Source organism: Pan paniscus, chromosome 5 (genome assembly GCF_029289425.2).
Source record: "Pan paniscus chromosome 5, NHGRI_mPanPan1-v2.0_pri, whole genome shotgun sequence".
Taxonomy (NCBI): domain Eukaryota; kingdom Metazoa; phylum Chordata; class Mammalia; order Primates; family Hominidae; genus Pan; species Pan paniscus.
In genome coordinates, this window is record NC_073254.2 from 156,228,884 (window position 1) to 156,253,676 (window position 24,793).

General features: G+C 33.9%; 1 protein-coding gene across 9 annotated transcripts in view; it reads right to left on the reverse strand.

Moving 5' to 3' along the window:
- Positions 1-567: 567 nt before the first annotated feature.
- Positions 568-24,793, reverse strand: part of BCLAF1 (BCL2 associated transcription factor 1) — a 33,140-nt gene continuing 8,914 nt past the window's right edge. Inside the window, exons 2-13 of one of the 9 annotated variants that reach the window (XM_055114147.2) lie at positions 24,583-24,686; positions 21,765-21,878; positions 19,864-20,769; positions 17,817-17,963; positions 17,506-17,675; positions 15,060-15,165; positions 13,985-14,069; positions 11,424-11,599; positions 10,149-10,326; positions 9,017-9,163; positions 3,260-3,472; positions 568-3,102 (exon numbers count right to left, since the gene is read on the reverse strand). In XM_055114147.2, the coding sequence (XP_054970122.1) occupies positions 3,097-3,102; positions 3,260-3,472; positions 9,017-9,163; positions 10,149-10,326; positions 11,424-11,599; positions 13,985-14,069; positions 15,060-15,165; positions 17,506-17,675; positions 17,817-17,963; positions 19,864-20,769; positions 21,765-21,868 (2,238 nt within the window). In that variant the 5' untranslated portion in view covers positions 21,869-21,878; positions 24,583-24,686 and the 3' untranslated portion in view covers positions 568-3,096. Of the gene's footprint in view, positions 3,103-3,259; positions 3,473-9,016; positions 9,164-10,148; positions 10,327-11,127; positions 11,291-11,423; positions 11,600-13,984; positions 14,070-15,059; positions 15,166-17,505; positions 17,676-17,816; positions 18,483-19,863; positions 20,776-21,764; positions 21,879-24,582; positions 24,687-24,793 lie in introns of those variants that run through there. The other 8 variants (XM_034962913.3, XM_014345463.4, XM_034962916.3 and 5 more) reach the window with 8 other exon arrangements.

Sequence of the window (24,793 nt, forward strand, 5' to 3'; positions counted from 1 at the left end):
CATATATATGTACACACAGAGTTATTTCTCTCACAGAATTTTTAAGGACTAATTTGCCATTTGTATGAGTCAAAATGTGTCAGTTTGTCTTAGCACACAAATTTCTGTGAAAATGCTTTGTTAAAACTGAAAGGATGGCACATGGTAAGAACTATACCACATCTTACTTAAAGTGAATGAAAAGACAATTCTTTTTACTTATTTACTAGCTACTATGTTTTTAGAAAGAGAAGTAATCACCATATTATTATGGGTGATAAGGTCCCAGATTAACGTAAGAAAACGAGGACTAAACTGGAAATCCAGAATTCCTATATTTCAAAATAATGGCTTAGATTTACCAACTGTAAAATTTCCCGTTTTCCCAGGGGAGACAAGGGAAAAAACAAAAACAGAAACAAAAACAAAACAAAACAAAAAAACAGTAAAGAAAGGTTTGAGGGAGTTTATAAAGCATTTATCAAGCCTTACCACACCAGTAATCTTCCTAACAGATGCGCTGATATTCTAAAATAGGCCATAGAAATAAGATGTGTGAAATAGACACAGGTAAACAAACAACAGCAGTTATTACTTGTGACATTTTATTGGCGTATGACAATTTACAAGGGTCCCTGTTGCATCATTATACATCACACTGAGTAAGAATCGTTTAGCCATCTACATTCAATGTTACTGGGTAATATTTTTCTCAAATTATAATTCCCAACACTGATTTTACCTGTGACAAAAGGAACAATAGTAATTCCTTGAAGAAGACTGTAACTGGAAAAAAATTTTGCTTTTAGTATAAAAATTCCTAGGATGCTGAAACGTACACATACACACCTAAAGAGTCATGGCCTTCTTAAACAGCTTTCTTAATCCTTTCTGGAAATATCCTTTGGTTCATTTTTATTGCCCCTCTCTAGGCAAAACAAAGTATGTTAACGCAGGTATCAATGAGTTATTTCCTAGCACTTGTAAGCAAATATCCTTACCAAGAGGAACCATTCAACTTTTATAATATCGTAAAGCGTGGAGTTAAGATGTGTTTTAAAAAAATATACAGGCTACTTTTTATATGCTTGGATCTGAAAAAGGTAACATCCACAATGACATTCTATTACAGAGTTCTTACAATCACCCTAGTCTACTACACTCTGGTATAATACTCTTTCCTCAATTTTGTTTAACAGAATAAAAGTAACCAAAGGTTAAAGCAATGCATTTGAACTTAAAATATAACCTGCCCACAGGAATTAAGTAGCTTTATTCCCACTCCCTATTACATAATTTCTCAGATCCCCTTTTACCTATTGTCTTAAGTGGATAAGCACAGTCATGCACACAGATTTGATGTCTAACCAAGTAACTGTTATGGTATTTATTTGTATACAATAAAAGGGTCATGAAAATTCTGTGTTGGGAATCACATCCATGTTGCTTTCACACGTAAATAAGTATTATTCTGAACAGGAGAATATTAGTTATGCCCTGATTAATGCAATACATACTTCCTTTGGCAGGTATTTCCTCTGCTTTAATAGACAATTTTAGAAAGACATGTTAACGGGGGAAAATCACACAATACTAAGGATCTGAGGGCCATAAACATCACATATGTTGAGTTTGCTTTTAGTTTTGTTTCCAACAGTTCTTAACCAATGTTCCTGGCTGTAATCTAGGTGCTAGACGCACTGCAAATCCTCGAAAGTGTTTAAGATGAAAGAGCAATACACTTAAGATCTTCAAAAGTTTACATTAACAGAATAAGCATTAGCTCCTTTTAACACACACACAACTAAATTAACAAATGAAATGTGTCTACTTTTATATATGCCCATAAAGCAGACAGACTTAACATTGAAATTTACTATTTTAGATTTTCACTCCTTTTAAGAGCTATCAATATAGACACAAAAGATAATTCACATTTGAAAAATTATCTACCTGAAGAATAGAACTCTTAAGAGGAAAAAGAAAAAGCCATTCTACAAAAACTGCAACTGAAATGGGGGGGAAAAAGGTTAGATCAATGCGGCAACAAGCTTCCTGCCAAAACTTTTATTGGTGACATTTGAAAAACAATTTTTTAAAAATACTATTAATGAACAGTATGCTGTGTTTCTCTATTTTTACTAATAGTTACACTACAAACTAATGTTCAGCTCAAATAAATATGTAAGATATGAAATCAGGTACTAATGTATCAACTTATTCTGCAGGATAAACCTCCTACATACCAACCCCAGGATTACAGTTTTTCTTCTGTTTAAAACTAGGATGTTCAGTAGAAATGGGGTTTCTATTTGCAGTATTGTTACAAACCAGTTTCCTCTCACAAATAGCTAATATCTAAGACCATGACTCAAACTATCAAATAGGAATAGAAAGAGAACACACAGTTTTGAACGCAAATAGAAAAGGCTCCTAAGAATGTTCTTTATAGGCCACTGCTTGCTTTCAGTAAAAATAACATTTTCTCAAAACTTTTCAATCTGATTTTTAATAGCTTGTACTTTTTAGCTATTGGCAAAGCTTTTTTTTTTTTTTTAATTCCTTCTTAAGCATTTGCTCAAGTGTTAAACTAGCTTAGTTTACCAAAGTAACAACTTTTTGTCTGTGGTATACTTCAAAAATCAGTCACCCTACGATGTAGTGTGTTCAAATTAAACAGATGTATACAGTTAAAATAATTAGTGTAGTCTCTATAAACAATTTCTGTTCCAGGATTTATATGTAGAGCTAACGTTTACTTCAGAATAAAACATTGACAAACAGGGAAGGAAGAGAATCAGAACTTTCACAGAGCTGTACTTGACCATATCTTATAGACAAATCAGAATTACAATGCATGTAACAAAAACGTTAAGTTTTAAAAGTTGATAGTTACAAATATGGTACGTAACAATTTTCTACTTTATTTCAGTACAATTTTCAACATACAGTCTACTATTTCTCAAGATATTTGAAGACTTAAAACAAAATTTCTATAGACTACTTGCAAACAGTAAAATTTAAGTAAAATGCTTACATTCTTATTTGAAAACAAAAATCAGGTAAAAAAAATGGTGGGTGCAAGTTCTGCTCTGTTGTAATCTTACTTCATATTTATTATTCCTAAAAGAGAGAGAAAAAATTAAAGATTAACAAAAGATGCGGAGAGTGAAAAGGAACCATATTAATAATTGTTCCTAAAAATGAAATAATTAACTAATTCACCCACCAAACCTATATCAAAAAAAATCTGTCAGAATCACAAGTTGAAATTTTATACCTTTTCTTCCTTGCGTCTGTCCTTCTTTTCTTCATTATTTTCCATGGTCTCTTCTTCATCTTCAACAATCCCATCCCCTTGGTATTTGTCATGAGTCCATTTAGGACTGCTACCTGATTTTTTGAAGTTAAAGCGCCCTCTGCCACGTTGAAAAGTACCACGACCTCTTCCTCTTTTGGCCCAATAATCCACACCATCATCTCTGTCGTCATGCTACAGAAAGGTTAAAAACAATTGTCAATGAAATGTTTCTTGTAAAGATGATCATTTCTCCAATCATAAATCACAGTATTAATCTTCTGAAGATTGGGTATATGAGATTGGTAATATTCTCTAAAACACAATAAAACAAAACCAGTAAAACTGAATTTTTCAACAAAAATATATTCCATCATCAAGAGAATAACTACATCTTACTACTTAGCAACCCAAGCACTGAAGGTTACCCAGACAATCATTTGGAAGATCTCAACTGCTAAATTACCACTGATTTTTAGAATCCTGAGTTTTGTTTTTTTATTATGTCAATCCAAGTCCACTTATTATTACACCAAATGCAATGAGATAAAATTAAGTTTTTCCCAAAATTACCTTAGTCATAAAGATGCAGCAGAAAGTCATAAAAATATCATTAAAATATTATAACGTTCACTAAAATGAAACTGGTGGTATGAATTTTATACTTTACATATAAAAGTAGATTTTAAATCTACTGAGATTGAAATCTAGATCAATGTATAGTACATATCGATGTTCTGGGCTAGAGAATTTCAATGGTAAATCATGACATGGTCCCTAGAATTAACACCTCACTCAGTTCTTCTTCATCAAAGTACTGCAGTTATCACATCCCAGCTTTAATCATTAATTGTATTCAAAAACAGATGATCCCCAAATTATGAAATTGTTCTATTAAGCAAAACAATCTGCAAAACTGAAAAGTACTTGACTTTGTAGATGAGTAGAGATGGGTATTATATTCATACAAAAGGCCAAGGGAGTCCTGTATGTAATTTAATTAACAGCTAACTTATTAACTTTGTCACCCACAAAAATGGGAAATAAAGCAAAATGCCCCTTTATTAGAAAAGGGGTATAATGCAAACAAAATGTTGTGTAATCTATAGAGTACCAGTAGTGAGTAACCATCCAAAAGCCACTAAAACTTTTTTTTACATAATATGGCATGAGTATTTTTTTTCCAAAACATAAGACTGTGCCTTTGGATATATTCATTTAACTGATTAACCCCCTTCATGACTTGAAAAGTTCAATTATATGGGTAACTAACAGACCATATGAAAGAGAACTTACCAACTGCTAATAATCTATCTTTACCAAACCACTGAAAGATTACTAGGTAGAGGTGTACATGACTCTATAATGAATGAATTTTGGAACTATCAAAAGTGTAAATTTAAATACGGCAGAGTTTATTACAAACCCAAAATAAACTACTTTAAAATAGTCTGCCACTAAAAATAATGCCCACTCCACTACATAATTTCATGCTCCCTTATCACATTAACATACCCAACTCCAGAGGCTGTGTTTTTTTATGATTTTTACACAATACACCATGGATTCTGGGAAGAGGTTTTGGAGTAGAAGCATGGGTTTAAATCTTATCAGAAACTGTGTGACTTTGGGCAACCTCTCTAGAATTCACTTCATTTTGATAATGTGTGCCTTGAGGGAACACAGATCAGCAGGAAGTGCCCGGCCCAGTGTCTGACAAGCAAGCACTCAATAAACGGTGGCAAAAATGATGTTTCTATAGTGTGTAATATGGATCTGGCCCTGTTCTGAACACTTCACATGTATTTATTCAACTAATCCTCACAACAACCCTCTAAGATACTATTACTGCCCTCATTTTAGAAATAAACAAACTGAGGCACAGAGAAATTAAGTAACTTGCCCAAGGTCACAGAGCTAGCCCTTTCTTCCACCCCTTGTGACCATCACCCATAAAACACATTTCCCAGATATCTTGGTGGCAGTATATGATTACCACACCAGGTAGCTAAGAGTTAGCAGAAATAGAAAAGCCAAGAGCAAAGCTAGACACTAGGGTTAAACTAGCCATTGCTTTTAATATACAATCATCTGAAACTTGGTAAACACAACAGCACCTAAACAATTAAACTGTGCCTTTCGTAGGGCATCCTGGCAGCTACTTAATTGAGATTTTTGATGCTAAACATATTCTTAATACTCAAGTTTTATATCGAAGATTTCAATCTCATTAAAATGTTTAATTTTTAATTATCTCAGATTAAAAAGGGCCAGAAGTTAGATATTTATACACAGCTAAGAACATGTTAACAAAGGAGTCTGTATTAGAAACCAAGACCTTCTGAATCATCTTCTCTTCTCCATACAAGGATCACGTTTCAAAGGAATAATAACCAAAACTCCAATCCTGAACCCCCTTCCCCACCAGCGATTTTCTCTTCCTTTGAAGACAGCAACTCAACACTGAGAACCTGCCTACTTCAGTACTTTCCCACTTGCTCCAACTCTTCACACTCACCCCTCCATAGAATTTCAGGTTCTAACTAAAACTAGTATCTTTCCTGGAATTTTTATTACTGAAAACATTACCACACCTTTGCATAAAACAAAGCTTAGAGATAGGAAAATTTAAAAAGAATGCAACAAAGATTACTATAACTCAGTATTGGACAACGAATAGTACAAACAAGACTTTCAGAACCCTGACTCTGGAGCCCAATGCATAAATCCTGACCCCATTGCTACTAGCCACATAACTCTGGTTAAGCTACTCCACCTTTGTACCTCAGTTTTTTCCATCCACAAAAATAGAATAATGGCCCCAACTCAAAAGGCTTTTTTAAGTATTCATACATACAGAACACTCAGAACAGCACCTAGCATAGTACATGATGCTTAACAAATGTTATCTATTATTACTAAGCTTTTTTATTTGTTTGAGACAGATTCTCACTCTGTCACACAGGCTGGAGTATAATGGCGCAACCTTGGCTCACTGCAACCTCCACCACTTGGGTTCAAGCGATTCTCCTGCCTCAGCCTCCCGAGTAGCTGGGACTACAGGCACGCACCACCACGCTCAGCTAATTTTCGTATTTTTTGTAGAGACAGGGTTTCAACATGCTGGCCAGGCTGTTCTTGAACTCCTGACCTCATGATCCGCCTGTCTTGGCCTCCCCAAAGTGCTGGGATTACAGGTGTGAGCCACCGTGCCTGGCCTGTTAGTTACTAAGTATTAATGTTTCATCCAAATGTGCAAACTCTCTTAAACTGGTCAATTGTTCTGAAAGAACCTAAGGGAATGAATGTCTAGTTCTAGACTTTTCTTCTGAATCGTATTTTTCCTTCTTTTCCCTCAACATTCCTTTACATATAAGATACAAAATCTTTTAAATTTAACTATTCATGTGAAAACCAAAGTTGCCATTTCATTGGCTCATAAGTAAAAACCAAAATAATTAACTTTGGGAACTGATTTATAAGGAAAAAGTGTGTAATTTTGCTTGATATTCTAGTGAGCATCATGAGTCTGTGGCAAATCAATGTTTATGTTTTATAGAGACCAAGATTTTTAAATATAACCCAGAAAAGCAACATGTAAAAATATTACTGCTACTTATAAGTGGCTAAATTCTTAAAATAAGACAGTTCTTAATGAAACTACTGCCTAAGTAAACGCCAACCCAAAATGAGTATGTACTTGTTAAGGGTTAGCAGACTCAAGAGAATGCCATAGAACAACGGCCTAAATTTAATATTTGTAAATTGTTAAAAGTGTTAAACAATTACTATCTACTTATTCACCCCTCATTCCCTCAACCTTCTGACCTATATATCATACCTGGTCTACTTCTCTGGCATTTTTACTCTCTCTCACTTTTCACCCCACCTTTGAAATGCTGGTCTTTATCTCATCTCTTCTGTGATCTTAACACAGCTTTAATGGTGACCTATAAAATTAGAGCACTTAGATTTTTTTGTTTCTCTAAATTTGAATTACCAACTATCCACTGGACAGCTCCATTTCTCCCAGGCACTTCAAATTCAACCTGTTCAGAACATAACTTAATCTTTTGAAAGGAGCTTCTTTCCTACAGATTTAGATTCCTTCCTCTCACTACCAACTCCCTGAATTCAAGTCCCCATAAATGTTACTTTCTCAAATCTAGCCCCTTAGTTCAGACACTATATTCTCTCAAATTGCTTAACTTTTAACTCCCATGATTTTTGTAAACTCTGCTTAAAACTCTATTTTCTTAAATGTATTAAGACCTTTCACACTGACTCCTTGTACTCAATTTTCCCACACTTATACCAACCATCTAGCCATCTGAGTACTAGAGTTATCTATACCATGCTGTTTCACTCCTTCTGCTATGTGCAGTACACTTGCCTACCTCTTAACCTCAAAATTAAGGTCAAGTTCCTCTACAAAAGTCTCTCCTAATCACGTCTCCTTTGCAAAAATCCACCTATTTCTTCTTTGGGAAAAGTGAAAAGCCACCATATATATTTAGAATGTTTGTTTCTCTACTACTAGCAGTCTCTAAGTCAAAAATTAGAATCACATCCTACTTGTCTTTCCATCCTTAGTACCTAGCATAAACATGAGTCTGTTAATACATAAATTCTTGAACCAAGTAGATGGATCTTTCAAATTTTTCTATCCATCAAATGCCTTTTACTTTCCAGAATGTCAATTCAAGACACTCAAGAAGCATAAACTGAAAAAACATTATGCATAACGCACTCTATAACTTTTTTTTTTTTGGTTCTTGGTCATTAACATGCCAAAAAAGAGGCAAATGGAAATATATTTTTGAAACATATATATTGTTTTTCCAGACAAAATAGAGATCCACTTCAAACTATAGCTATAACCTCTAAGTAGGTATGTCATGGACATTCAGGTTTATTCAAATATACTCATAAAAAGCCAACTGAAAAAGTCAACAATTCCTCAAGTCCAATACAATCTTCCTCCATGGAAGCAACTAGTTTTCAGAACTAGTCTCTGAAGCATAAATTCTCTGAAAAGCCATGACAAAAAAATGAATACTTCTGGTAATAGTTTCGGTATATTCTTGTCCACCTCTACAATGCAGGAGGGACCCTTTTCCCCATGCCAAACAGCAGAAAATGCCCATCCTTATCTAGAGAATCCTTCAGGACCTACCACCTCTAGCTTCATCCTTGAAAAACTATTTCAGAGGGAAAAGCACCTCTACCACAGGAAGCACCAAATTAGTGTATCTAGCAGCAACTTTTCTGTAATGTAATTTTTCATCATCTTTTTTCTCCAATGAAAGTTGACAGCCTCCCTAAAATTCTTAATTACACGTACTTTGAAAAAATTATTCTCCTTTTCATTTAAACAAATAGCTATGATAATGGAAGGTACATCTTAATGTGAAGTTTCTACAACTGTCTTATAGACAGATATAAAACAAACATTAAGCTCAACTATAATATAATGTTTTTCTCTGAATGTGGGTAACAAATCAGGTATATTTTTTGCTTACCCTGATCAGCCTATGTTTAATATCAAGAAAGTATGAACAGGACTAAAGGGACCCACATTTTTCAAAATTTCAAATCATCTGGGTAATTATTTTAAAAAAGGTTTCCCACATAACGGTGAATCTTCTTATAGTAGTGGTTATCTGTACTCAAATTTATTCACCTAGTATGCTTCGAAAATTAATGCAAACCAAATAAACACAGATGTCTAACACCCACCAAGAAGTACTTCTTGCTCTTTGGGGTATATTCTGGATCCCATTCCTCTTCCTTCGGTCTCTTTTGAAAAGTAGTATTTGAGTTGTTTGGACCAGTATTTGTCCCAGCAAAAACTCCTCTGGCTCTTCCTCTGCCTCTAATTCGAAACTGATTAACATTAACAAAGTTGTTTAGTGATGCAATCAAAAGGTATTTAGTTACATGCAAATTCTAATTTTACTGCAGTAACAAAAAACATACGCCCTAATTTCCTATCTAAATCTCATGGCCATTGAGGATGAAAAGGATGGCCATTTTATATCATAGGCAAAAAATTTCTGCCAACTAAAAGTTGAGTAGGTTAAGAAATGATCAACCTAAGTGTTAGAATACTGTACTTTCATGGACTGAACTAATATTTTTAAATAATCAAGTTGTTTTTCCTTTTTACTAGTCAAACGTTGTCTAATTTCTTTGAATTATCATAGAAGCCCCAAGTATTCAGCCATACCTATCACCATATAAGCAAAGCTCTTCTCTTTCCCAAATTATCTAATAAATGAACTCCACCAAAACCCAACTAGATACTCGCTCAAGGTAGGAGTGTGAATCTCGAAATTAAACAGGCAAGAAGATGCACTACCATGAAGTCATTATATTAATAATTATAACGACTTACGGAAACATGGGGATAATGTATATGCTATGTGAAATATTTATATGATTTCTATGATTGATACCCATATAAGCAAGGATTTGAAGAAAGCAGGCAAAATGAATGTAACTGTAATACAGAGATGAACATACAGGGGTTTTATTAAGGCGTTAAGGTACCTTTTCAAAAACTAAGTGATTAAAGAAATGTTATTACCAATCAGTAACTTTCCTTGACTCTTGGTCTTTAAGGACTAGGTACAGTTATTGATCTCGAAGTCAAGAAAAGTATCTAGTTTATACAGATGCTTCTAGATCTCAAAATGGCATTTCTAAATGAAGACAGCACTTCAAACACCACTTCATGTTTCAATACTATCTCTGACTTTAGGAATAATGACACACATAACAATCTCTAAATCATGTGTATGACCTTTCTTATGTACAGTACTCTAAGATAAACTCCTACCAAACAATCAAAGATAATTTTTTCACTTACAAAGGTTCCTCGTGGTCGGCTAACTCCTGCAAAGCCTGAGTATTCTTTCATTTCATGGTGAGTTTTAAATTCTTCTTCTCTTTCCTTCTTACTCTCCTTTTCTTCTCGAGAACTGGGAGAAGAAGGTGATGCTGAAGAGGATGAAGATCGAGAATGATCTTGCTCTCTTTTATGTTTACTGCAAAATAAAGAAAACAAAAAATGTGCTACTTTTAAAAAGATAAAGACCCTGCTGAATCTTACAACAGAAGAGATATTTTTCAAGTCAACAACACTATCCCCTAATAAAATTATGTAAATAAAATAATTGGGTGTTAAACTTTGACACAGTCTGTTTCCATCCTCCTTCAATATGTGTTTTACATCAATAATGAAAAACATGCTAGGGCCTGCCAGTTAGAAAATAGTAGTCTGTAAAGGTCAAGAATAAGGTTCAGTTCTTTAGTATTTTTAAATTAACTTATATCTTTTATTACTTTAATGAAAGGAAGAGAAGAGTAGGAAAAAGTAAGGATGTTCTTAAGGCCAAGTTTCAAAATGACTGCAGTTTGTACACCCTGGGTGAAAATAGTTGGTATAGTTTGGGCTATAGTACCATTATAGCAAATAAAAAGCATATGACATTACAAATAACAGCCATAAATTTAATAACACAAACAAAATCCACCATTTACCTAATGAATAGCAAGGAAAAAGATTATCTATAATACTTTGTGTTCCTATTTGACTCTATGATGATCAAATTTACATGATTTAATGCAACACCCGAAAAGGTCATACCTGTAGTTAACTCTTACCACTGCTAACAGTTTCCAAGGAAATATTATTTTGAAAGACTAATACACATTGCTATTTCTAGTCCTTCCTCCCCCCCATCTCTCCCATGTTAAACCACTAGATATCAGTTTAAAATTCTTGTACTCTGGGTGTTATGAGTTGAAAAAGTGCGGAATCAAGCATAACGAACCAAAGTTCTTACACAAACTGTTTCTAGAAATGCACTGCATTGAAGTCCAACCTCCTGATGTAGCCTGGATAATAGGACACATTAATTTGTCATTTTTTTTTTCAGTGTTAGCTTGCTATTCCAAAGTTTTTGTCCTCATCCACCATAAGCCGTGTAAAAGACAAATACATTTTTGCTGTAAAACAAATAATTTTAATTGTTTAAATTTAAACATTCGATTACACAGTCAAAATTGAAAGCAATTAAGCTGACAATTATTAAAGGCTAATTAGAAGCTAAAACCTATCTTAGTCAGTTTGAACAATTACCTGTCATCTTTGTAAGATTTGTATTCCTTGTAATCTTTTGGAGTTTTTTCCTGCTTTCTTGATCCACTGGATTCCCTGGAGCCCTTGGAATCTCCCCGTTCTTTACTTCTTTCTTTTCTACGGCGATCAATGTCATGCCGAAGGTCAGCAGAGTCACACCTTAATTTTTTATCTCCCTATAAAAGACAGATATAAAATACAGATTTCAGGGGAGAAATAGAAAAAATATATATACACATATTATAGAGTTAAATTTTATGCCAGCTTCTAAACTGGCATTTTAGTATCAGAAAATAATGAATCATATAAGATACTATCACTTAGTTTTTGTTAAAAAATGTACCTGACTATTTTTACTAAACATTTGTGTATACAAAGTGCAGTGGGACTGGGGAAACTATTAAAAGCTAATTATCTTGAGAATTTTGCAGGTTTTTATCCAAAACAATCTATAATAAATTTTTGTACAGTAAATGATACAAATATTTTTTCCACTCAGCACATCCTTATTATCCCTCATCCTTCCAAATGCTGTTTTCAATAGTTGAACAATGACAGATGTTATAATCTGTAGTTGTAATGTAGCCTTCTACCTAAATAAAAGAGATCCTAACATACTGGTTCTCATTACTTAAGCCTCATTATGATCAAGCTCTTCCCAAATAATCTGACCAACCCAATAAAAAAAAAAAAACTTCAAAAGTAAGAATTCTATAATTTCCATAACATGCACGTAAAATATTATTAATGAAACCAATTGGTTGAACAAGGGTAGAAACAAAGCCAGAAAGATATTCGCAATCCTGTACTCAGTATCTTGGGCCATATACTGCCCTTTCTCAATTCAGGTATTGCAACGGACATTAGTTTAACTGGGTCACAATTCACCTCCTTCTTGTTCCATTGCTTTTTCAAATACTATATAATTTAGGAAGATGGAAAGAGGCATCTAGGAATGAAGAGAAATTATACATCAGTAAGATGCTAAGCAATGTGGACATCCTTGCTAGTATTCAACAATAAGTAGTATTTACTCTGGGAAGTCTGGCTATAATATTCATAAGCATTCATAAAACTGAAAGTACGTATCTCCAAATGATATCAACTACTCACCTATTTGCTCCCAGAGTCACAAAGAAAAAAATCTAATCAAGAGCAAAAAAACCTTCCTATTCACCTAGGTATTACCAAGTCCACAAGTAACAAGATAATGTAAGTGAAACTACTTTGTAAATTACAAACGATATATACATAATTACATATTAACGTGTTATTCATCCAGACAGGATAAAAACCAATGGCATATCCTCTTGTCTATTCATCAATTATCTCTACTTTTTCTCCTCTGGATCAAAATCTGGTCTATGTAATGAGGAGAGAAGATACTCACTGTCAGAGCACGAGGACAGACTAAACTGTTGGGAAAACTAAATTAACAACTTTGAACCCAAGATATTATTTAAGTTAAAAACCAAAAAAAGTATTCACTACTCAGAATCTGTTCTTTCAAGATCAATAAGCCCCATGCAAAACAAAAACAAAAAAAAAACAGAACAAAAAAAAACCTTGTTTGTAAGCTCTAGATTCCACATCTAGTAAGTTAATAGCATGCCCTATTAAACTTGTATACTACCACTGTCCATAACAGCTTCTAGTAACAAACGTGCCTATTTTCAAAATAACCCAATTATTCAACAACTCTGCAAAACAGATGCATTCTCATTTTTCTAATTAGAAAAGCAAGGTTCAAGAGGTTATTTTCCAAATATCATGTAGATAGTACTTAGTGACAACCAGAATTGGAACCAAGCAGTACTTCCAAGTCCCCTAATCTCTTCAAAACAGTTGCTCCCTTTCTGCCTTTCCCCACATTTCTACTACTAGACATTTTATGGCCTGATATAGATTAGTCTACCTGGCAAAGGTCATTTTGAATTGTCAAGAGTATATTGGAGACCCCTTAACCACTGAATTCCATTCTCACCAAGACCCCTCAATATCCTTCACAGGCTCCTCTCTCATGTTTAAAAGACATTCCCCCAATCCCCAAACATTCCAAGAGTGACAAGTCTTTGTTCCAAACGTTCATTTGTAAACCAGTTCTTAGAATGCTTATTTCTTAATCCACATCAAAAATGCTCAGTAGCATGGGGATTATTTCTTGTTATCTGTGAAGAACCTAGAGATATTAATTTAGACACACAAATCGAGAAATATTTACTCTGGCTAATGAATCTCATCTCAAAATTCTAATTTGTATCTTTGATTTTATAATTTCCCTTTGTCTACCCACTGATTCTTTACACTTTTCTTAGGACTATTTTTTTTCCTTTCATTAGTGTTTTGAAAAAACACTCTTGGTTTAAATTTAAGACACTTAGTATAGTGTCATGTCACCTTAATTTCTTCCAGGAAGAAACAGTATGTACACTACCATAATATAGTTATGAATTAAAAGTAGAAGATATCTATAGACATTTTGCCTTGAGAAACTATATTTGGTACAATATCATTAACTAAGCTGAACTTAACATGAAAAAAAATTACATTCAAAAACATACCTTTTGATTTTCTTCTTTAAAAACTCTCTCTTCCCCTGCTAAACGGGTATGCTTCCTCAGGGTACTTGGTGAGATGTCAATTCTCCTTAATGTAAAATAAAATATATTTTTAGTCATATTATTAACTTTTTGGTTCAAAAACATCCACACGATTATCCATTTTCCTAAGACAGTTATTTCTCTCCCAATCAACTAATTTAGCACACCAAGACTATTAATTTAGTTTATAATACACAATTAAGAAAAAATATCCACAAAGAATGAATTAAAATGCTCCAACCAGATATTTTTATATAGAAGTGAAGTCTGGCCTTTAAAACATCAAACTTATTTTAGCCATCAAAAATAGAAAAAATGTGTTTCGATTAAACTGGATATGATTTTAAGCATCAACAAACACACATGAATAGGATTATTTGCTCCTGTCTTCAGTATTTTTAGATATTCAGTGCCCTTTAGTTTTATTCTGCGCCTTTCCTTTCTAAGTCAGTATTGGCTGCAACTACCCAGTGCTTCTTTAGCAGTCATCACCAAAATCACACCAACTGTGTACAAAGTACCAAGTCAGATACTTCATAGCCAATATCACTGTCACTGCCACCCTGCAAAACTGGCATGATTATCCACATTTCGTATATGAAAAAACTTACGTCCAGAGATTAAGTTGTTCATCACAATGCAACGAAGAGACAAAGTCAGGATTTCAACACAACTATCTGACTTCAATGCTCATGCTTTCGTTCTCTCTCTCTCACCAAACATATATTTCACTGGAAATTCGAAGGTAACTCTAGGCCTCCACTGCCCCTCCCAAAAACCAAACTAATTGATAACTATTTAATTCCATACTGCAAAGTAATAAGAGTTAATATTTCAAGTTCTAACAACCAGTTTCAACTAAGCTGAAAATCAAGAATTATAGAATTTTCAAGACTTTGAAATATATTTATTTAAAGTATAAATGAGGAATAATACTTGTATCAATGACAAAAACAAACTTCCAATACAATCTTGTTTTAACAGTGTCTTCCTATCAAAACAACGTTTTTATATGCCAGTTCAGCAGGATACATACCTGTGTATTTCAGGGCTCTTTTGCCGAGTACTATGTTCTTCAGTGGCTTTCTGATACGAAGTGAACCGCTCGTTTAGGGTCATTGCAGCTGACTTGAAGTATTGCTCTGTTGATTTAGAAGAAATACTGTCCGATTAGTTAACTTTACTTTAAGAGAGATTTGTTTGTGACAGAAGGGCATGTAGCAGGTGAAAAGAAAATAAAAATAAGAAACCTAGCAAAAGAGAATCAAGTGTTACAAGGAACTCCTACCCTTTCAATTTCTTGTACCTCAACAGGAGAGTGTTTCGAAAGTTGCTCACAGGTCCCTGTCAATACTACATCTAATCCAAGAGCAATTAATAGATTAAATCAAGAGTCTCTAATTCCACTTCATTAATACACTACTTCCTCAAAACAAAAAGGAACATAATCTATGGATGCTCTAATACCTTGCCAATATGAACCAATGACATTACTTCAAGTAATCATTTGCAGAAAACAAAAAACAGGAAAATATGGAGTTAACTAAAAAGCTTGTTTGGGTCAACTATCAAATTTCATCAGTGACTATATGCTGCCATATCAACAAAAATGGATTTATAAAAACACTGAATATTATCACCCAAATTGGAAAAATATTTTTAAATCAATTAACATTCAATAATTACTCCAAAAATCTGGCATCTTGGCAAACCCAACAGCAAATTTGATACTGCTGTTTTGTCTCTCTTTAAACAATTTTCAAACTAGTAATATCAATACTGATTATTTTTAAAACCAGTTCAAGATATGTTGTAAATGTAAAATAGAAAGACGTATAAAGTCATGAGCTATGAAATGTCACATTATGAAGCAAGCTATCTGCTTAACAGGTCAACATACATCTGTTGTCAACTTACCGCCCAATATCCAGCACATGTCTCATAACCAATCATTAAAACTTGAAACGGCCACTACAAGGGTAGTGCCTCAATCATAATTCCATGAAACCCAGGAATTTGAGCTAGCAACTCAGTTTTTATGCCATTTTTGCCAGGAAGACAGAAGATTCAACTTTGCCTGTATCTTTCAACAGCTATTTTACTTTGAAACATGGATTTTGCCATTTCAAAACATATTCCAGGACCTAGTTACAATGAAAAAGAAAACATCACTGGGCATTTTCAGCTCTATATAAAGTAAGAGCTGTTCAGATCGGTTGCACAATACCAATTATGAAACATCACTACAGTTCTTTAAAAAAAAAAAAAAGAAAAAAGAAAAAGGAAAAAATTTATCAAAACCTGATCTCAAAATTCAGTAATAAATTGTAAAATGTGGAGCTAGGCCAAAAAAGATTAAAAAATTAAAAAAAAAAGAATGTTTCATATTTTATGTACCACAGTAATATGGTCATAAACTGGTTCACAAACCTACTCAGAGCCAAATAGCAAAACTGTCTTGTTACCGTGTTTAAATAATTACAGCCCAAAAGAAATTCATCTAACTATTCACTGTTCTGATGTATCAACTGCATAAAGAACTGCTAGAGGCAAGTTTCATCTATTACAGTGAGCTGTTCTCATGTCAAACGATAGATTTTTTAAAAGCGGGGAGGGGATTAATTTTAAAGGCCAACAGTCTTTGAAGTTCCTGAGAAAGAATATGTCTCATAGTAAGTTGCTTTTTAAACACAGAAACAAAACAACAAAAACAAAACTTAACCTAACTGCCCAAAAGACATACTTGAAAATCTTCGAAAATTATTAGTAACTCTGCAACTAAAATTACATACTGGTAAAAATTTTTTAAAAAAATCATTACTTTAGTTGAAATAAACAACCTTATCTTTAGGACCTAAAGAAGTGTCATCATTTTGCTAATTAGTCACTATTCATGTAATCAGTATTTATATAATATACTTCTAAATTCCTTGAACGTTTTTCCTTTAAAAATCCTGATAAATTTTCTTGTTTTATCATTTTAAGATTTTTATGTATAAAAAATTAAGCGCAAAAAAAGTGTTTTTCCACCATTTCAGATTTCTTTAAAAGTTGAAAAGAAATTCTTAGAAATATTCAATAACAATACTGTCTTTGTTATAAATCTATGCCAAGATTATCACAAGCCATAGGCATGCAATGAAAGACTATCTGTAAGCCTTCTGCACTTCAAGTACATTACAATGACATACTTAAAAAACACTTTTAGCATTCAACAAAATCTACATCATGTTCTACCATGATACAGATTTTTAGCATATGGTTTCTCCAGCATTTCAATTACTTTTTATTAACTATCTTCATAAGTTTCAATGCTAGCAAGACTAGGGATTCTCTTCTATGAAACTACTTCTCCAAGTTTTAATAATATTGGATGTATATTTGCTAGCCCTGGGGTACATGAATTATTAAGCATAATTACACATTTTTTTATTTGCATGCAAGAGAAATTTAATTCACGATACTAAACATACTAAGCATACCTTTAACATGATGAACCAAGGACACAATGTGTTGAATAAATGACTCTGAAGTGCTTTTGCTGGCCTGTGGCAACTTAATGTGGTCAAAGATGGATCGGAATTCTTGCTCCTTCTTGACAGAATGGACAAGTGTACTAGCAAGCAGCCTGTCTTTAGTCAAGGAAGCAGGTCTGGAACATATTGATAACACACACACACACAAAATATACCATTGGTTTAAATATAAAAATGCTATGTTCAGAAAGTTTAAGATAATTAACTGGAATACTGACTGCCCACAGATTATTTACTGGGCATCAATATGGAATTACCTGTTAGAATCATCAAGAGGAACGGGTGCCATTTTGAGTTTGACTTCAGGACGGTGAGAATCACTCGCTATCATTTTGATCCTAAGTGGGCTTTCCTCTCTGAAGGTAGACTTTTCTCGTGCATCCAGATTCTTGTGTAGAGGGGGACTGTAATCAAAGAGGTCTTTGAGCTTTTCAGACTTTACCTGCTCAGGTGACTGAGTTTCTTTCTTTACTGTTATTCTTTCAGAATTTTTGTCTTCTTCTTTGTGCTTATCTTTTGTAGTGCTAGGCCTTTCCACTACATATCCAGTCTCTTTAAGTTTATAATTTTTTTCTTCTCTAAATCCATCACTTTCTCTATTGCCTTTCAGTGAAACTTTGGACTTGTACTTGAGTCCTTCCTCCTCAGTATTCCGGTGAGATGCAGTAGCAAAACTTTTACCCTGATCTGCGAGGACTGACTTCCTAAACTGTCTATAATCCTCTGTCTCCTCTGTGTCATCCCCTTCTGAATCATTAAACTTTTGTTTTCCAGACTCTTTATCACTGAAGTAATCTAGAGCTTCCTGATCTTCCCATTCTCCCTCTGCCCTCCCTTTCTCTGATCCTTTCTCTTTTGAAGCCTCTTTATCCCTGGTATTACCCCTATCAAGCAGGAATACTCTAGACTCTTCATCTGTGAACCTGCGAATAAGCAAAGAAGAGGATAGTAACTCTGGATTGCATTCACTGTAGATCGCTTCCATATTTAAATGTGTTGCCCAATCCCTCAGGACCAGCAAGAGAGAAAATAACCCTATTGAAAAGTGCTTTTTCAGATTCCACTTTTAAAAATCATTGAAAGCATCCATATAGAACTTATGTACTAACTTTTAAAATAAATTTACATTTGACTTCTGAAGTTTAAAACACAAAGCCAATCACAAAAACCTGTCCTATTTAGTCACAATCCACAATTCTGCACTAACACGAACTTCTAGAGATTGTCTAAATTTAATTTTTGAAGCTAAGAACCACTAATAGATAATACATTGTTAGAATTCTATTGATAATTATCCCCAAAATTCCAGATAATATTATCTATTAATATAAACAAGAGTTCACACAAATGGATTTAATTACCACTGCAGTAATTTAATACTTTATGAAAATCACAGAACAGTTCATATAAACTTGCTCTAGAAAAATAATGATTTCTGGCACTATTTCATAGAAACTAATGATCAGTTCAATCATAAATTCTAGATTGTGCAGTGCTATTCCACAAACAGCATGTTTCCTCTATTTTCTCACTTTTAAGTCAAATCACAATACATGAAGCAACCAATTTTCATTGTTAGCAACTTTCAGCAACACTTGAAATCAGAATTTAAACAATGTATCTGTTTCAAATGTCATTAGTCAGTGAGAAATACCATTACCTTTTGTATAGTCAGGCTGAAACCATTAAATATTGACAGCCAGACTGTTTATGCCACCTAAGAACATGCAATATAGCTGCATTATTTATGTAGGTCACATTCTAATAGTGAAAAGAACAAAATAAGCCTTCAATGCTTTAAGAAACTTAATTTCTAAAAGGTTTACAGTTATTAGCAACATATATCATTTAGTTATGCTCTAAGCTACTCAACTTCTCCTCATCTGTATTTTTAATTCTGGACCGAAAATGGTAAAATTAAGAGGAGGAATAGAAATTAGGTTTTTTTTATTCTTTTTAAAGAGACAGGGTCTTGCTCTATCGCCCAGGCTGGAGTGCAGTAGGCGCAATCATAGCTCACCACAGCCTTGAACTCCTGGGCTCAAGAGATCCTCCCGCCTCAGCCTCCTGAGTAGCTGGATAAATTAATTTTTATTAAAACACTTAGCTTCCAAAGTTCACCAGATAAGAGTAAAAACAATTTGGAGTTAAACCGCTAGTTAAATACATATCACAATTTTATTTAGCGGTTTGGAGTAAAAACCGCTAGTTAAATACATATCACAATTTTACGTTTATAATTCCAAACAGAATTCAAAGAACAAAAACAATATTATAATCTAGATTCTGTATTTTAGTTTTTACCTTTTTAAGAACTTCCCAGTCTTTGCAGTTTCCTGATCTCCACCATCAGGATAAAATGAGGACCGGCCCCTAGACTCATCTCTTGGAGCATTCTGTGGTGCGACTGTCTTTGCAGGACTTCTTCGTGAAGGGATGTGATGAATTGGACTATTCTGAGAAGGACTGTATCGACTAGATCCATTTCCAACAGAACCAGACCCAGACCTTTCAGGACTATGCTGAATGGAATGTGAATGCTGAGAAGGAGTATTTTTTGCAGAGTGAACTGTACTGAGCATGGGAGCATCAGAGCAAGATGAACTCTGACTAGGTGGTGTAGCAATAGGTGAAGGACTATGGGGTGATCTAGGACTATTATCATAAGCTGAAAGGCCAGGCCAAATATCACCGGATGTGGCTGATGACTTATTAAATTCATCGATAGACTCAGATGGGTCATGTTCAAATGTATCTTTCGGTTCCTCCTGTGATTTACTTTTCAACGGACTCTCTTCTTGGGGTTCCCCTTCAGCTTTTTTGGTTTGTTTTTCCTGAGACCCTCGTCTTTTAGAAACAGGAGATTTGCTATATGGGGATGAAGAACGAGAAGAGGATGATCTTGGAGACCTAGAAGATCTATATGACCGGCGAGATCTGCTTCTGGATCTTTGAGAAGAAACGGATCTTCTTTTTGGACTCCTGGAACGTGAACGACCTCGTCTAGGACTCCTAGAGTGCCTTCTATTCCAGACAGGTCTATAACCACCTCGATGATATCTACCTCCTCCTCCTTGATAATACCCTCTACCCCTTCCTCTGTACCCATAAGGTCGTCTCATTCCTCTATTATTTCTGTAATCACGACGATAATCTCTAGAATACATACGATCTCTACTACGAGACCTTGAATATGTTCTGGAACGAGACCTAGAACTAAAAATGAAATAAATATCAATGCAAGAAAAATAAAGTATTCCATGCTACCATTCTAAATACTCTGGTTGAATATAACATGTAAATAAACAGTAAAGGTAAAAATACACTTTTTTAAAAAACTCATCTGTACAAAAGTTTATGGTTTCCAATCAAAAAGCCTAAGGTAAATACTGAGAGAATACCTTAAAGACCTTACAAATGAAGGCACAAAACACACACACACACACACACACACACACACACACACGTGCGTGTGTTATATATATCACACGCATTAGGACATATTAACAAATTGTAGTACCTCTAGGCAAGCACTTAAATTGATATTGTAAAAGAATATTTAATGGCATGGCATAATATATAGTTAAATGGGGGAAAAGATTACAAAAAACTATCAGTGAGATACTATTAATTAAATACATACACAATATAAAGTTAAGCCTGGTGGGGGAAAAAGAATGAGCATCAACTACTATTAATTCTTAATGGTATTATGGTCATTTGTATTTTCAACTTCTGGTTTCTGTTTTCTATGCTAAGTATGTATTACTATTTTAACAAAAATAACCAGAGTTGTTAATTTTTTTTAACAAAAAAAATTATTTTGTTAGAATTCAAAGATTCACAGTCAGAAATGAGAAACTATAAAACAATATGCAGAGATTGTTTACTGTCAAATTCTTGCATTACCCAATTCATCTCTCAACATTGTGGACAAATACAAAGAAACCTACCATATATTATACAGTAAAATTTGAGACCTGGAGTCAGACTAACTGGATTTCAATCCAAGCTCTGCCATTTACTAGAGCTTGTTACCTGGACATTCTCATTTTCTCGCTTACAATAAGGATAACAATAGATCCATTTCACAGGGTTCTTTGAGAATAAAATACATTTTGGGGTTTAGCACTGTGTTTACGATACTCATTCAACAAGTATTAACTGATATAATTATTTAAAAAATTTAAAGCACATTAAATCACCTGTATCGCTTCTTTCTAGAATGAGATCTTGATCTTGATCGAGAACTAGACTGTGATCTAGACTTTGACCTTGAAGAATGTGATCTAGAATTGGAGCGACCCATTTCTTTTCTCCTAATCAAATGATAGGGCAAAAAAAGGTTAAAATTACAATATGATATTTAAAATTTTACATTATTACTTATTTTCAGATAAAATTTGATTTTTACAAGTTTCTCAAAGGCTATTATTCACCATCCTTTTCAAATCAGTATTCAGAAGACAAGTCAATTATCCCTGACTAAAACTGTTTTCACCTGCATGACAGGTACTGTCGATTAAAGACACAACTGAAGATTTTTACGGACTGCCCCACTTATGAGCCTCAATCCAAAAAGGCAGCAGCTGCAGAAGCCAGAAAAAGCAATGAGACTGCAGCAGCATGTTATGTGTTATTCCACGCCCAATACAAATGCCTACCCCTCCTGTAAGAAAGATAAATAATAAAGGTACTACAGATAAGGCAACTGAAATAAAATAAAGTGTCACAATACTAACAAAAAATAAACCTACCAGGCTGTTATCATAGTGCTTTATGGCCTTGAAAATGAGACTGAACTGACCACTCCATATACACAATCCTGTCTGGAGTGGTACTGGATAGTATCCTAGAACAATACAGGACACTAAGTTTCTGAACAGCTGGAGCCATGGCTCTGCTCTCAGTACTCATGACTCCAGAATAAAGTGGACTTATGTGACAATGCCTAGTTCACCCTGAAGCTTTCTGTTAAGAAGATTTAAAAAGAATAAAAGATAAAGAATTGGAGGGATTACTTCAAGAAAGATTTATTAGAACTACAAGAAAAAAAACTTGGGCACCAGTAGTTTAACTTTTCTAAACACTACATGGTATCCAATGCTATAATTAGACCTCATTGGGTACAGAAATCAGTAACTGTCAAAACTAATTGATTTATAAGATCTACTGATTGAAAAAACATACACATATAGCAAATCACTGCATGCATATCCCAAATGTCACATTTTCAACTTTTCAATGATTAATGAGATTATATCTTAGCCTCTCAAGCTTGTTTTTGCTGCATAGAACTATTTCCAAATTTACACTAACTTACTCAAAAAGTATTCATTTCAATAAAAATCAACTTACTAAACTTCTAACACCTTGCAATTCCCATAATACTTAAATAGTATCTCCTACAACCAAGTATTTTTGAAGGCACTTATTTTACCTACCTAGACTTTGTTCGGTATAATAAAATAGTATTTGGAGGTACTAAGATGAGTTCAGTTATAGAAGTAGTAATGGTAATACTTGGATAGTTCCTCATCAAGCAATATAAATAACAAATTCAAGATGTTTGAGATAAATACTTATTTCAAAATAAAACATAACTATCCTCTAATAGACTACCACCTTTGTCTTCTCTCACTCTTCTTCTCAATCCCAAGTAAGCAAGAAATACATAAAGACAGAAACAAAACATAGGTTCAGGGTTCAAAAAGGCAAAGTAAGAATTCCACAACACACAAGAAATAAATTTAGCATTAACATAAGGAGATCTGACACCTTGTAGAACACAAATTTGGTTTAGCAACTGTAGTTTTGACAACATAATGAAATTGGCAAAAACCACATTTACAGCCTGTAAAGGAAGGAATCTTGGCCACTGGGAACTGTGACATTCTCTTGCATCTGATTTCAAAATTCTGTCCCTCCCAAAGTTTTTCAAAGAATATAAATACGTAATTTACATTCATTCTGATCGAATTTACTTCAAGATATTTATTTTTATCCCACTCTGAGATAATCAGACACACTATAAAAAGAAACCAGAGCTGCAAATGATTTTGGAGATCCAGTCCAGCAATAAGACAACATCCTTTTTCATTGTACTAATCAGTAAATAAAACACTATTTTACTAAGAGCTACAGATGCTGTGTTGTGCTGTATCTCCAGAATCTCTGTTCTTTGCTCTTGAGGCTTTTTGGATGGTAATTTCTGTTAAAGGATTCAGGAATTCTGTAGGCTTTTTCAGTCACCAGGATGTAGTTGGGCTTGTGGCACACGAGCACAACAGGTATTTAATAAATAACTATAAAATGAATGCATTCCCCAGAACCTGGACATTTTTTAAAGCAGCAAGTTCATTTTTAAAGGTTTGCGTTTTGCTTTAAGCTACACCTGAAACTTCAAAAACTAACGGAAAGAAAGCATGCCTATCAAATAGTTAGCAGTCCAAAAGAAATGGATTGATATCTTCTGCTCTACTGCAAAAACAGGGAAAAAGCTAAGAACATGGTCTCTGCATTTAAACTACATGAATTCAAATTCCTTAAGCTCTCTGAGCCTGTTCCTCAACTGTAAAACGAAGAAAATAACAGTACCTACTTCACAGACTTGTAGTGGACTTAATGAGTTGATGAACTTAATTCACTTAATACATCTAACACATTAGCAATCAATTTGAATTACCTAAACACTACAGTAGAGAGAAACAAGTTATGAATCTCCTCGTTTACATTAGGGAAATGGGTTAAGTAGCAGTCTATCTTGTATGTCCTGAGTCTTTTAGTAGATGTGTTTATAGAAATAGAAAAAGCAGGAGCACAACCTGGAAGAAGACAGAAAAAGAACCTTTTTCCTAAAACTAACTTAACATCTGACTTACTTCATACAAGCCACCAAAATAAACAAAAAACAAAGCTTCGGACCACATCATTTTTAATCGCTCCATCTGAATCATCAATTCAGTAGTGACATTTCCTCAAAAAAGTCAAAAGTGAAAACTAGAAAAATGAATGCTCTTTTACCTTGGGTTTATGCAGGATCAAGAAGTCAAGTGAAGTCTTTGAGATACTGTAAAAATTCTTCCTGGAGAGAATGCTCTGAGAAATTAAACTCTAAATTCGAATTCCTAGCAAAGACAAAAAAACCATTATTGTGATTTATGTTAAATTAAATAACCATTATTTACAATGCATATAATGGGCACTGCCATAAACTCTAATAAACGCACTTACA